The sequence below is a fragment of the Manis javanica genome, chromosome 14 (assembly GCF_040802235.1).
Source record: "Manis javanica isolate MJ-LG chromosome 14, MJ_LKY, whole genome shotgun sequence".
NCBI lineage: Eukaryota > Metazoa > Chordata > Mammalia > Pholidota > Manidae > Manis > Manis javanica.
The window spans coordinates 2,183,726-2,196,797 of NC_133169.1; the positions used below are offsets into that span (position 1 = coordinate 2,183,726).

The 13,072-nt window shown below is 52.9% G+C and overlaps 1 protein-coding gene and 1 long non-coding RNA gene across 4 annotated transcripts in view; one reads left to right on the top strand and one right to left on the bottom strand.

Annotated features, from left to right (window-relative positions):
- The window catches only part of ADCY10 (adenylate cyclase 10), a 64,283-nt gene extending 54,920 nt beyond the window's left edge, over positions 1 to 9,363 (top strand). The window contains exons 27-33 of the mRNA XM_073221997.1: positions 439 to 643; positions 725 to 821; positions 1,347 to 1,462; positions 1,930 to 2,047; positions 3,637 to 3,832; positions 6,831 to 7,019; positions 7,574 to 9,363. Of these exons, the coding sequence (XP_073078098.1) occupies positions 439 to 643; positions 725 to 821; positions 1,347 to 1,462; positions 1,930 to 2,047; positions 3,637 to 3,832; positions 6,831 to 7,019; positions 7,574 to 7,735 (1,083 nt within the window). The 3' untranslated portion in view covers positions 7,736 to 9,363. The remainder of the gene's footprint in view (positions 1 to 438; positions 644 to 724; positions 822 to 1,346; positions 1,463 to 1,929; positions 2,048 to 3,636; positions 3,833 to 6,830; positions 7,020 to 7,573) is intronic.
- The window catches only part of LOC140846247 (uncharacterized), an 88,601-nt gene extending 77,428 nt beyond the window's left edge, over positions 1 to 11,173 (bottom strand). The window contains exons 1-2 of one of the 3 annotated variants that reach the window (XR_012125241.1): positions 9,742 to 11,173; positions 454 to 546 (exon numbers count right to left, since the gene is read on the bottom strand). This is a non-coding gene — a long non-coding RNA (uncharacterized lncRNA). Of the gene's footprint in view, positions 1 to 453; positions 547 to 2,382; positions 2,660 to 9,741 lie in introns of those variants that run through there. The other 2 variants (XR_012125239.1, XR_012125242.1) reach the window with 2 other exon arrangements.
- Positions 11,174 to 13,072: the final 1,899 nt, after the last annotated feature.

Sequence of the window (13,072 nt, forward strand, 5' to 3'; positions counted from 1 at the left end):
ACTTTCTGTTGCATAACAAAAGCAGGATGCGCTGCTTAAGACACAGTAAACAGTGAAAAGCAAAGCCCCTCTTCCCCTCAGGTCTCTCATCCGACCCAGCAAACAGGTCGCTACTTACCCTTTGGAGGGAATCCTTCCAACTCTCCCTATGCGATCATATGCCTAACAAGCTACTGCTTGCATTTTTCACAAAAAACGAAAATGCTTATATTCTGTTTAAGGACTGTGTGGGCAAGAGGGGCCTTTGAGCCTGTCCAGAAGACAGGCGGCAGAAACCCAACCTGATTCTGTACTGAGCCCACGGTATAAACGAGCAGCTCCGTTCCCCAGCTTAATAAACACATGGTCCCTGGCAGACAACGGGGGCTGCCTCTGGGCTTTCTGCTTCGGGCCCCCCTTCAGTCCGGCGCATTCTCTTCCCCGCTGCTGCCATTGCAGATCGTTAAGGCCTACCTGGACTATTCGCTGCACCACCAGCTGGCCGGCTACGAGGGCGTGTGGTTCAAGTACGAAGTCCTGGCCGTGGAGCAGCTCTTCAACCTTCCCCTGAAAGGCGAGGGCATTGAGATCATCACATATGCGGCCTACATGCTGAGTTATATCAAGTTTATGATGGGCTACCTGGACCTGGCCATCGACTTAGGTAGGGGCCAGCTGGGCAAGAAGGGACTCGGAGTCCATACAAGGCACACCCAGAAGTACACTGGAGTGTTTTTCTTCCCAGGCTCTCGAGCCCACAAGTTGTGCGCCCTGCTCCGAAATCCCAACGAGTGCTACATGGTCCTCTGCTGGCTCAGCAAATCTCTCTTCTTGAAAAGCAGGTATTTATCTGGAAGTGTTACCTCGAATTAGGGGGAGGAGGCCACAGGCATTGGTGTTCGGGCTCCCTTTACCCCAGGCACGGGCTGGGGAGGCAGCAGGTGTTGGGTAGGGTGGGGTGACTGATCACCGCCGTCTGCGGCTGCTGCTCTTTCTGGGGTTCCTCCACGAGCACCCTCTCCAGTCTGGCTGCTCTGGCCAGTGACCGGAGGAGAGTCCATCTGCCCCCTGTGGGAACCAGGCCTCCATCACTGCCAGGTGGGGGGAAAGGGAAACGTCTCAGAGCGGAGGCAGTGCCCCCGGAAGAGCACCGAAGACCACAGGCCAGGCCATCCTGGCCTACTTGGGTCACCCTGACACAGGTCTGTGGAAAAGCAGCTTGAACAGGGCCAATCTGAGACCCCGGCACGGATGTGCGGGCCCAAGGGCTGCAGTTCGTCCAGGGTCACCAGCAGACCGAGCTTGGACCAGGAGTGACCTCCATCCCTGCTCCCCACTTTTGTCCTGCCGCCCTCTCTTGTCCACAGACATAAGCAGCTGGTCCAGGTGCTGGGGCGGCTGTGGGACCTCTCTGTGGCGGAGGAGCACATCTTAAGCAAGGCATTTTTTTATTTTGTCTGCCTGGACATCATGCTTTATTCTGGTAAGCGCAGTTCTGAAACTGACAAGAGCCTGGGGTTCGATGCCTGGGTTGGGGTGACAGCCGCCAGGGCGGGGGCTTGGAGACCACTAGGTCTCTAGCTGCAGAGACACAGAACAGGTGAGGGAGTGCCTGGGGTTGTGGGCTGAGACCCCTTCTAGAAGGTGCAGGGATTGCACGTTACCAGCGAGGGGAATTTAGTCCGGATAGTTGAAATGTCAGGTGGGTTTACACACCAGTGACAGTGACTGACAGTCTTGCCATGTCCCTTTTTCTAGGGCATTTCGATTTTAGCAGGATATACTTAGAATGGCATTGCTCAGGGATGAGCTCCAGGCACTGGCACGAACTCTTAGTTATTAGAGAGACTGAGGCCTCGCCCTGCAGTGGGAAATTCTGGGAACTACTTGGCCAGAAAGATGAGCCCCCTCGCCTACCAGTAAAGCTCTCCTGTTTCTCTCTTCTTTTAGGCTTTGTTTATAGGCCATTTGAAGAATGTTTGGATTTCATAAAACAAAACAAAGACAACAGAATCCTCAGGTTACAAAGTGGAATCCTCCTGGGGCTCTACTCCTGTGTAGCTATCTGGTAACAGTATGTTGCATATCACTAAAACCCCGGATTTGAAACTATTGAATCCTAAAGAAGAGTTCTCTGAGCCTTAAGAAAAAAAATAGTATTTCTAGTTTATCCCGAGACAGGGTGAAAGCATCAGAGTGGATTTACACTCAAACCCCAACCCAGGGCGCGGAAGGGGAGGGTCCTTGCTTCAGGGAGCACAGGGCTTTGCGGGAGGGGAGTAAGCAGCACCCCCGCCCCATCGAATTATACCGAAGCGCTGTGATAGGGCCGACGTTGCAGGACGTGGCCTCTATCTGCAGGCAAGTGGGCTTCCTGACGCTGCGCCCCAGGAACAGACTTACCCCCCAGCAGCAGGTCGTTCTGGGAACGGCGGGTCGCCCACCGAGGCGGCCCCCTCCCAGGCAGGGCAGAGAAGCGCGGCGCCCCGCGGGCCTCTGGGCTCGGGCCGGCCACGCGCCGGGTGCCGAGCTCCACCTGCCGAGCTCCACCTGCGCTCCCGGCGCCGGACCTCCCACCGCGTGGCTCCTCCCGCCGGAAGGCGCGGCCGGGCAGGGGCGCTGCTCCGCCCCGTGCGGCTCCCGCCCCCCGCGGGACCCCAGGCCTGAGCGGGAAGGTGCCCCCGCCCAGCCCGAGGCGTAACCGTAACCCACCGGGACTCACCCGGTGAACCTGCAGCTGCCGCCCCGCTCCAGGCCACTGCGTCCACCGTCTGGCTCCAGAGCATTAAAGTCGCTCCAGAGCCGCGGCCCCAGGGGGGTCACTCCCTGCCCGGTTCCCCATGTCAGGTCACACAGCAGCCACGTCCTCCAGTGTTTAGAGGCCTGGTGATGGGATTGAATGACATTCTTCATGAAGAACGTCAGTAGGAAGGCGTTCTCGACATAGGGCCACAAACTAGGGGCAGTTCCAAACTTGAACAGAAATCCTCTTGTTATGGATCCCTTGGGAGAAATTAAAACCCAAAAGTTCATTACCTCTGCCAAAGTCCAAAGAAATTACAGGTTAAGGTCAAATTAACTTGCCCGTGTGAGTTAAACGTCAGGGAACAGAGCCCAGAAGTCATCCTCATTTCTTTCCCCCATTTTACCCGGAGAGGGCTTCCGACAGCCGTGCCCTCACCCAGGGCTTCTCTCTGCTCTGGGTGCCCATCCCCAGTCTGTCTGATTCTCCTGAGCTGGACTGGGCTGGAGAGGGTGCGTCCCTAAGGGGGCCCCCAGGGGACACGGCTGGTCCTGGTCTGGGACCCGCGCTCCCATCAGTACCAGCCTGGACTGTCTCTCTGGACCTGGAGCCGTTCCTTCCAGCCCTAGAATGTATAGATCCAAATACCTGATCTTCACTTTTGAAGGTGTCCAGTGAGTTAAGTAAATGGTGGCTAGTATTACCGAGCATTTCCAAGGATTCTATTCATCTCAAATCACGAAAAAAAATCCTATTCTTTCCTTGCTCCAGAGCACATGATTTCCTCAGGGTGGGCAGGCGGCCGGCTTCCAGAGGCCCAGTGCTAGGGGCAACCCCTCCGCAGGGACCGCTGGGGAGGGGCAGCCCACCCCAGGGGAGATGCTGAGGGTTCTCACTCTTCTGTCGCGGTGCAGGTATGCCAGACTCCAGGAATGGAACTACTTTCATGAATTTTCCGATACAGTCAAAAATCTAGTGCCAAGAAGAACCCCGACAGCTCTATACTACGAAGGGATCAGTAGGTTCCTGGAGGGGCAGGTTCTCCACCTCCAAAAGAAAATCGAAGAGCAGCCTAGCAGTGCTCAGGAAAGTGGTGCCGAGGCGCTCAAGGTGAGGCCGCCTCTCTGCTTTCTGGGATGAATCCCTCCCTCCGTTTCTGCCTGTCTCCTGGGATAATTATTTTCCCTGGTAACAGAATTCGTACATATTTACAGCACAAATTTTTGAAGGCAACCCTTTCCCCTCAAATTAGAAGCTCTAAGTGCCCACAACCTTACTCCTCAGAGACAACCACCTTTTACATAACGAGATACCACTTTTTAAGTTTTTTCTATGTGCGTATGTATGTGCGCATTTCCATTTTTTAAGCTATCAATAAGATGTTACGAATAATTTCCTGCCATTAAGTTGTTCTTAACACCACTAGCTAAAAGCATAGTAGTTGACCTTATAGATATACTAATAGTTAATATTGCCTATTCTTTGATAGTTTCTGTGGTGTTCTACCACTATTACTGGGATAAATATCTTGGTAGATAAGTGTTTGCACACAGAAATTTCAAATACTCAATTGGTATGTATACGTACCTGGAACTAGGTGCTATGCTACAAGAATGAGCAAATTAGACCCGGACCCACCTCCCAAGGTTTACAGCTGGTGTGTGCAAGCCCCTGAGAGGGGGAGTGCTGAATCTCTGGGGCCAGCTTGATGCCTGTTGGCCTCGTTCACTTGAAGCGGGAGCCCAGGTGTACGTGTTTTCCATTGCTGCTTCCCCAAGCGCCACAGACGTACCAGCGTAGGCAACCCTCACTTACCATCTCCCTGTCTGGCAGGCTGGCAGTCTGGAGGCGTTGATCAGGTTCCCTGCTAGGGTGTTTATTCCAAGGCTGAAATCAAGGTGTCAGCTGAGCTACTACCTCACCATCAGGCAGGAATCTGCTTCCAAGTTCCCTGAGGCTGAAGGCAGAACCCAGCTGCTGACAATTTAAAGGCACATCCCTATTTCCAAGATGTTGAAATGTTCCAAAACGAGACATCTTGGATGAGTGAAATACAGGAGCCCCTTTAATCCTCTGAACATTGTCACGAGGGGGGTCTTCCTCACTGCCGCCGGGCAGAGCAGAAAGCCCTGTGCACAGCGGGCTCAGGCTCTTGTCCCGCAGTTTGTCCACGTCCGCTACTGAATCACTGCCTCTAAAAACTTGAGAGTTCGTTGTCGTCTCTGCTTGGAGGTATATTCTCTCTGACCTAGAACATGTATTTGTATTTCTGGTTCATAAAGCACCCTGCTGACTTCCACTCAGGAAATGGGAATCGCTTGGTTATATAAAGCATTTTGCTGTATGCAGTTATTATGTGTTATGTAATATTTATGTGATTATTGTGTATTACATAATTTATTTCATGTAATGTGATAGAGTCAACTGTCTCGACTCAAGAAAATTAACCTATGATGGATTTGTGATGCTTAATTCCCTCATGTTCAGAAAAAAGAGATTTTTTTTTTTTACCATCTTACATGCACTTTAATTTATCCCAACATTCTCTTTTCCCTTTCGAATACCAGGCACATTACATATGACAAGTGAGCTGGCAGTCACTGTCACTTTCAAATATTGACTGAGTACTAATAAAGGTACTTTTGGCCAGACTGATACATGAAAATCCAGGTAGACAAATTAGCAGGTGATTGAAAGAAACTATGTCTTTGTTTAAAGCCAAGTAAAGTGATAAAACTCACCCATCTCAAAGACAGTACCAGTCAAGAATACAGTAGGTGCTACTGGGATTACAATAAAGATGAGTAAGACACCCACCATCCGGCGCCCTTGAGGAGTTTGTGATTTGTTTGAGAAGGGGGCGGGGAGCAGAAAGGACAAGCACACAAGAAATGAGAAATAAAACTTTGTATCTCCCACAGCACACAGAACAATGCCTTATACACAGTAGATGTTTAACTTCTTGAATACATAACTGATGGACTAAAGCAGGTTGGGAAAACCCTATGTTATGATTCCATTTCTACAGCATTGATGTCAATGCAATAAAACAATAAGACACTGTATTGTTGACCATCGAATTAGCAAAGACACAAGAGAAAACACATTCATATTCTGAAGGCTTTTCATGAACGTTCTAGACAGCATTCTGGCAAAATGCCTAAATTTCTTTAAAATAGGCAAACCCTTTAATTCTTTACCTGGGAATTATCTTAAGGAGATAATCGGATTGCAAACAAAAAGTTATCTGTAAAGATGTTGACCTCAGGTTTATAGTATTAAAAAACCAAGAGAAAATAAAAACCATCTGCCCTTCAAAGAGAAGGTTAAGTCAGAAATGGCACATTGTGACATTGGGAGAGTTCACATTAAAAAATCTGAATTCCTGACCCTTGTTTTAAAAAACAGAGTGTCTGGTGACTTTAGGCCCACATTCCTTAAGGGCAGCGTTAGCTGGGCCTGACGAGAGGGGACGCGGGCGGCACCCCTTCTCCAGGCGTGACCTACTCCATCTGCCAGGCTGCATGCAGCTTATTTATGCTACTTGCCTGGCTCCTGCCAGCATTTGAATTTGTGAGTCCTGATGTAAGAATCAGGTCATCGAAAATGTTCAAAACTTGCTGCCAAATGAGAAAAAAGATGTTACCCTACTGCGTGGATCCCAGTGTGTGGGGAGGGGGGCCTGTGAGCAATAGGCAGAAAATTTAAAAAGTGGGAAAGCTTATACCCAAATGCTCAAGTATTTTTTCTGGGTGCTCTGGCTCCGGGGGTGCTCTTCCTTCTTGTTTTTGGTCCTTTTGATTTTTTTCCCTGAATTTTGGGCAGTTAATTTCTATTGCTTTGGCAATCAAAAGAAAACATATGTCTTCAAAGAGAGGTTGCAGAGAAGTGTAGATGAGCCCCAGCACGTTGCCTTCTCGGCCTGGGGGGCCACTGGGGCTACCGCATGTGACCTTACCACCTTGTCTCTGCCGTGTCCTATGTATGTCTCCGCAACAAACTTGGTCACTGGATTGCTTTTGTCCTTGAAATGTTGCCGAGTCTGTGGAGGAGGGGACCTTGCAGTTAAGGACCCTTGTCTGATTCCGATATGCTGCTTCCCCTTCAGAACTTGGAGAGCCTGGTGGCTCACAACACCGTCAGCCCTGTCTTCTACCCGAGGCTCTACCACCTGATGGCCTATGTGTGCACACTCATGGGAGACGTGCAGAACTGCGACCTTTTCCTGAACACAGCTTTACAGCTCTCTGAAACTCAGGGAAACGAGCTGGAGAAGTGCTGGCTGAACATAAGCAAAGTATGTACCGCCAGCTGCCAGCTGGGCTGGGGGGTGCCCACCCTTCTAAGCTTACTGCCTGCCGAGCTTGGCCCAGGCACGGAGGCCATCACACGTCTTCCTGAGCCTCCCTGAAAGGGGTAATGGGTCCACAGTCCGGGCGTGCGCATCTCCTCTTCCCTTCGAGTTCTCACAGAATCCTCCCTCATTCAAATCCCCATTAGCAAGACCCCGGCCCTGCTCGGTGGCCCTGAGCACTGTCCACTTTGTGTCCTATTCGTGTGCATGTCTTCTTGCCCCCCGGTGCCCCCAGAGAATGTGACCTCCTAGAAGGCAGAAGCCAGCTGAGTACCCAGCATATACTCAGGGTTTGTTGACTAAGTAACAAATGCCTACTCTGTGCGTTTACTTAAAAAGCCATGTGTCAGTACCCTAGTTTGGGCAGCAAAACCCACGATTTGTCTACGGGTCACATGGTTTTAAAAGCGCCAGGACATACGGCTGTTCCTGGTGTTGACCGGTCCTGATTGCACAAGCCGAGGAGCGCCGCCTAATTCTTTGTCCCTTCTTCTCAGGAAGGGTGGTACACCGCGTCCGAATTTCCAGAAGACCAGTGGAATCAAACTCTCCTGAGCCTCCCCTCGTGGCAAAAAATTGTATCAGGCAAGGTAAACATGCAGGATGTTCAAAAAAACAAATTCCTGATGAGAACTAATATTCTGGATAAATCTGTCTAATATTTCATGAAAGAGAAAAAAGATCTTAGAAAGACTCATTCTCTTGATTTTACCCATTATTAACTCTTCTCTGCAGCCAGCGCCCTCCGGGTTCCGATCTGCTTCTTCCAGCGCAGAGCCAGTCTCTTCCTTTCTAGAAGGTCAGAAAGGGTCGGCAGCGGCCTGCTTTACTTTCTCTCAGCTTCACACAAACTGGCTTTGCCTTTCAGGTTGTTTTAGCTTCTTGACCTGTTCATTTCAGTCCATTTATCATATGGAAAAATATTAATACCCACATGGTACATTTTGAGACAGATACCTTTCTGGTTAATCTATTAAACTGAAGTTGTTATTTTTAAATATCCAGTTGCTCAATCTTTTGCATGTAGCACAATAAGTGTTACAATGGCAAATTCTTGTGGAGGTCTGTAAAGGCAAGGTTGGAAAAGGCATGTGCTTGTAGTGCCTGACTGCAGCTTCCAAGCCCTCCCAACCACATGCACCAGACATCTATGGAAATACAATTTTTTAACTGAGATATTAGTAATTTTGATGTGGCTATCTTTTACATGCTTACAGTTTACATATTTTTATATTTAAGAAAGTAAACTCCTTCAACTTCGTTTCCCAGATCCCCGAGAATCGGCCCTAGAGCCAGGTCCAGTCTCTGCTGGCCCACGGACGGTTCCTACTGGCCGTTGGCGCCTCCCAGGAGTAGGGTAGACTCGGCCATCTCTGCATCTGCAGCCCCCTCAGGTGGCCACCTCAACAGATGCTCTAGGATTTCCGTTTTGTTGATTCCAGTCACTTTCCGGCCCTGGAAGGCCATTCTGATGGGCAGCACCTCGCACACCTTGAACTGTCACAGGGGTTTTCCATAGGTGATGCCCATACAGACGTTCCTTTAACAAACAGGCCAGTATTTCCTGTGGTTCTGCAGAAGGCAGAGCTGTGTGTCTTACTCCCTGGTGACACAATGAGCTCCCTGCGGGAGGCTAGCCACAGAGGCCTGGGGGCCTGCCAGCGCAGCAATCGGGGCACTGGGCTCTGTGGCTGGCTCATTACCTAACGGCTCCATTTCAGCGCGAGGGTAAGGGTTCTGAAAATCTCAACATGCCAAGTAAGTTAACAATTAGTATCAGGCAGATGACCCAGTTTAAAAATAAACACATCCAATATTAAAGTTCATGCAGTATTGTCCCCCCAAGTTGCGGACCTGCTGCTCCAGGATTCCTCAGTCTCCAGTTACCTTCATTGTTTTGTGTATCATTCGCAGTATTTATTTACTGATTTACTTTCTAACTAACACTTTTTGACTGATCGCCACACCATGCACTGATTGGGACAGAAAGACATAAAAGACCATCCTTGCCCTGGGCAAACAAGCTCTTAAGTCCAGGAGAGGAAACAGACCCCCGGGTGGGACTCACCCAGCCTGTTCCTTGGAGCTGGGTGGGGAGAGCAGCTGATACAGACCCTAGACACCAGGGGGCTCAGCTGAGCTGCCCCTGAAATGCAGTCGCTTCGGTTACACTGTCCCTGCCCGGAGTGGGTGGACAGCGCGTGTGGGGTAGTGGGTATAGGAGGGGCTGTGCCCCTGAGACAAGCTCCCGAGGCCTGGCCTGGGGAAACTAGGTGTCTACGGGACTAACGGGCACAGGGGGCCAAGCCTAGGCGGGTCCTTGCTGGAAGCTGCGGGGATGTGAGGCACCGGCCCTGCCCCAGGGCCCCCTCCCGGGCAGGGCTTCCAGGAGGGGTAGCGGGAGCTGCAGCAGGGAGGTCTCCGCCCCCGCACCCGGTGCCACCTCACCGGTGTCTGATCAGGGAAGGATTCTCAGCTGCAACAAGTGCCAGCAAGAAGGAACTCATTAAAGCAAGAATGGAAGCGAATGGCAGCGGCCGCGCAGGGAGGAGAGGCCAGGCTGGAGAGGGAGACAGAGAGGGCGGGTGGCATCAGCCCCAGTCCCGGAAAAGGGCGAGAACAGAGCAGGGGCAGGAAGGGGCCCGCTGCCGTCCGCAGGTTTTACCTTCCACGCGTGCGTCTGAACCCAGCGCACTGGGCTTCAGGCTTTACAGAGACCCCGGACTTGGGTTCTGGCCCCGTCTGGGCCACAGGCGGTTCTGAGACGTTCCTGTCGGTTTCCTCCCGCCGGAACCGCACAGGCCGGGGCCAGGCGCCCCCGCGGCGGTCTGGCGGCGGCTCCTCCTCGCGGCAGGGCGGGCGGCGCCCCTCTCCGGCCGGCAGGTGGCGGCACCGGGCCCGCGTGGCCGCCGAGCGGCTCCCGCCCTGCTCCCCGAGCTCTGCGTCCAGGGCCCCGAGGGCTTCTGCAGCGGCCCCCTCTTACCTGCGGCGAGCTCCCGGCGCTAGTTCCCAGCAACACACTTGGGAAAGTCGATTCTGGCTGGGACTCTTCTTGGGAGAAGGCAGATGATCACGACGGCCTTGGGACCCGCCCCAAGAGGCGATGGTCCTGTTTTTCTTACCACTAGCCTTGGACTTCTCCGCCAGGCCCTGCCAGCCTTGTCTCACCTCCAGCACTAGGCTCGGTGCCTGAGTTTCAGAAGGCATTTGCGATTTAATGAATGTGTTAGAATACCTTCATCTGATCATCGCCAGTTAGTTCTCACGGGCCCCTTAGAAGGAGCCTACTAGCTAATGAATGAGTGGACTATATGGGTCCTCACGGCGATTGGCACAAAATACTTAACATGAGCTGTCCTGGCCAGGCTCTGTGTTTGGGTCACACCAGCGGATAAGAAACTGCCTGCGTCAGTGGGCCTGGGACCTCCCTGGACTGGCTCTCCACACGGCCCAGTGCCCGCTGTGTCCTTGGGCAAGTTATCTGACCTCTTTGCGTCTCAGTTCCCTTGTCTGTAAAATGGGATTGTTAGTAGGAGCTACCTCGTGAGGTTGGTACGAGTTAATTCAGGCAGAGCAGCCAGAATCCTGCTGAGGAACAATCAAAACGCAGACTTACGAAGGACAGCATAGTGTCTGCAGGCGAACTAAGTGGGGAGGCGCGCACCCTGCTGTGGCTTTAAAAGTTCTAGAAGGCTTCCTGGAAGAGGGAGTCCTCAGCCAGGTGAAGACTTTCAGGCCGTGGAGAGCCAGGTCCCCTGCCTGCTCTGGCTAGAGCTCCACTGAGCGAGGGGAGGTATGTGACAGGAGGCGGGGAGCGTCTGGGTGGCGGGTGGCCTTGTGGGGTTACAGGTCAAGAGTCACTCAGTGACGTGACTGAGGAGGGGTGTGGGCCACCTATCTGCTCCGGCAACACCACCCTCTTTGTGGAGAATGGGTGGGAAGCGAGGTGGACGGGGATGAGGGCTGGAGGCCTTTGCTGACAGCCTGCAATAAAGGGCAACGGAGACAGACCTAAGGGCTTAGGTTTGAAAGAAATTAAGAGGGCGTGGATCATATTGAAGTCGGAGATCCACTCTCTGAGGAAAATGCTTCAAAGCAACAAGTACAGGGGGGAGGCCTGTGAAGTGAGGACTGAGAGGTCCCCAGCACCGGCCCGGCCCCCACTGTTTGCTCAGTAGACTATGGCATTTGCTCCTCCGCCCCCGCCCCCAGCGCGGCCCCCTCAGGGCCCAGTCCTGCCAGCCCCTGCCCTCTGGGACTCTCCTCCCTCGGATTCCCCAGGCGGTCACTCCACTCTGCCACCACCGTTCCCTCCCCTCCTACCACCTGTGGGCGCGCCCCTCATCCTCATGCCCAGTGCTGCTCCGCACAGCCACCCAGCTCACTGTCTCGCCGTTTCTGACCCACAGCCGGCAGGGGAAGCTTGCTAAAATGCAGATCCCCGTTTATGACTCTGCTTGAAGTCCTGCTCACCTTCGGGACCACCTCCCCATTTCTCAGCCTGGCATGCAAGGCGTTCAAGGCCTGGCACCCCACCATATCCAATGCTCTGATCACCGTGGCTTCGCTCTCCCATCCCTGCTCCTAGCTCGGTGGTCTTCACCAGTCTTCGGGTATCAGTGTCCTGCCCTGAATGCCAGTCTGCCCCGTCACTCCCTAGTGGCCTCTGTGGCCTTGCTTAGAGCTGCTCGTGGGGCTGCTTGGTGCCGCCAGCTTGGGGCTGGTCAAGGGCAGGCATTCTGTTCTGTCTCCTTCATGGTGTCCCCAGCTGCTTGCTGGTGTCAGGCCCTAGAAGGCCCTCAGCATGCCATCTTGTGCACGGCTGCATCCTGGCACCTCACACGTGGCTGTGGCTGCCCCACAGGATGGTGCAGGAACTGCATTAACCATGTAAGGGTGACGCGGGGCATGTTTACAGCAGAGTATATAGCAGCCTGCGGCGGAGGGGAATGACCATCGGGTAAGAGGGAATGTTGCCGCCAGATGGGCTAGTCCTCCGGCCACGCGGGTCCCCCGCCTGCCGTGACTCCAGGACCTACCCAGCTCCCCACGTCCCCCTGCTTCAGCCGCCTCTGCCCCCAGGGGAAGGGGTGCAGCTTGCAGTGACACTAATGCACGTCTGCCAACAGGGAGGGGGCCTGTGGGGTGGCCCTGGAAGAATCAAAATCTAAGATCCTGAAAGAATTGAAGAGACATCAAACTTCCAAGAGGAACCAAATCTTTGGCTTTCTCTAATGGCATTTTTTTAGGGGATGTGGAAGGTGGCCAGTTATCTCCAGCCAAGTGCTAACACCGCTCCTAAGTTCACTCCACTTCTCTCCCTTGGCCTTTTTCTCTCTTGCTCAACGTTATTAGCCAACAGTGAGTCACTGGCTCAGCGTCTGTCTGACAGCCCAGCCTGACGTGTTCTGAGGTGCCCTGTGCCCAGGGATCAGGCTGCGCGCCCCGCCGTGCGGGCTCCTTTCCCGTGATGTAGTCTGTCTCACACCCCTCAGCCCTGAGCCGGAGGACGCAGCACTGGGACACCTGCGCATCGCCATGTGTTGGCCGGATGTCCCACCTTCTTTGGGACCAGGCTGGTGATGCGAGCTTTTCAGAGCTCTCCCTCTCTGCCTTGCCCACAGAAAGCCTGGGGCTCCTCCTCAACAGCAAGGCCAGGATCTGCAAAATGTTCCGCGTTCCTCTGGGCCTGTGGTATACCTTAAGAGATTCCCTACACAGTAAATTTAAATCCTGTTTTTTTCATTTGGTTATTAGAAAGAATAATAATTTGGTTATTAGAAGGACTCTCTAATTTTAAAAAATAACTCTACTCAAAGCCAGGGAAAGAACCAAGAAAGGATCTTGATTTGAAACTCGGTGTCCTTGGAGTCCTGATCAGGGAAGGGACGCCTCAGGCCTTCAGCAGGCCGGCACTCGCCCCTCCCACAGCAGCCTTGGGTCAGGGGATCACTTAATGCCCCAAAGGGCAGAGTTACTACAGATGTGTCAGGCGC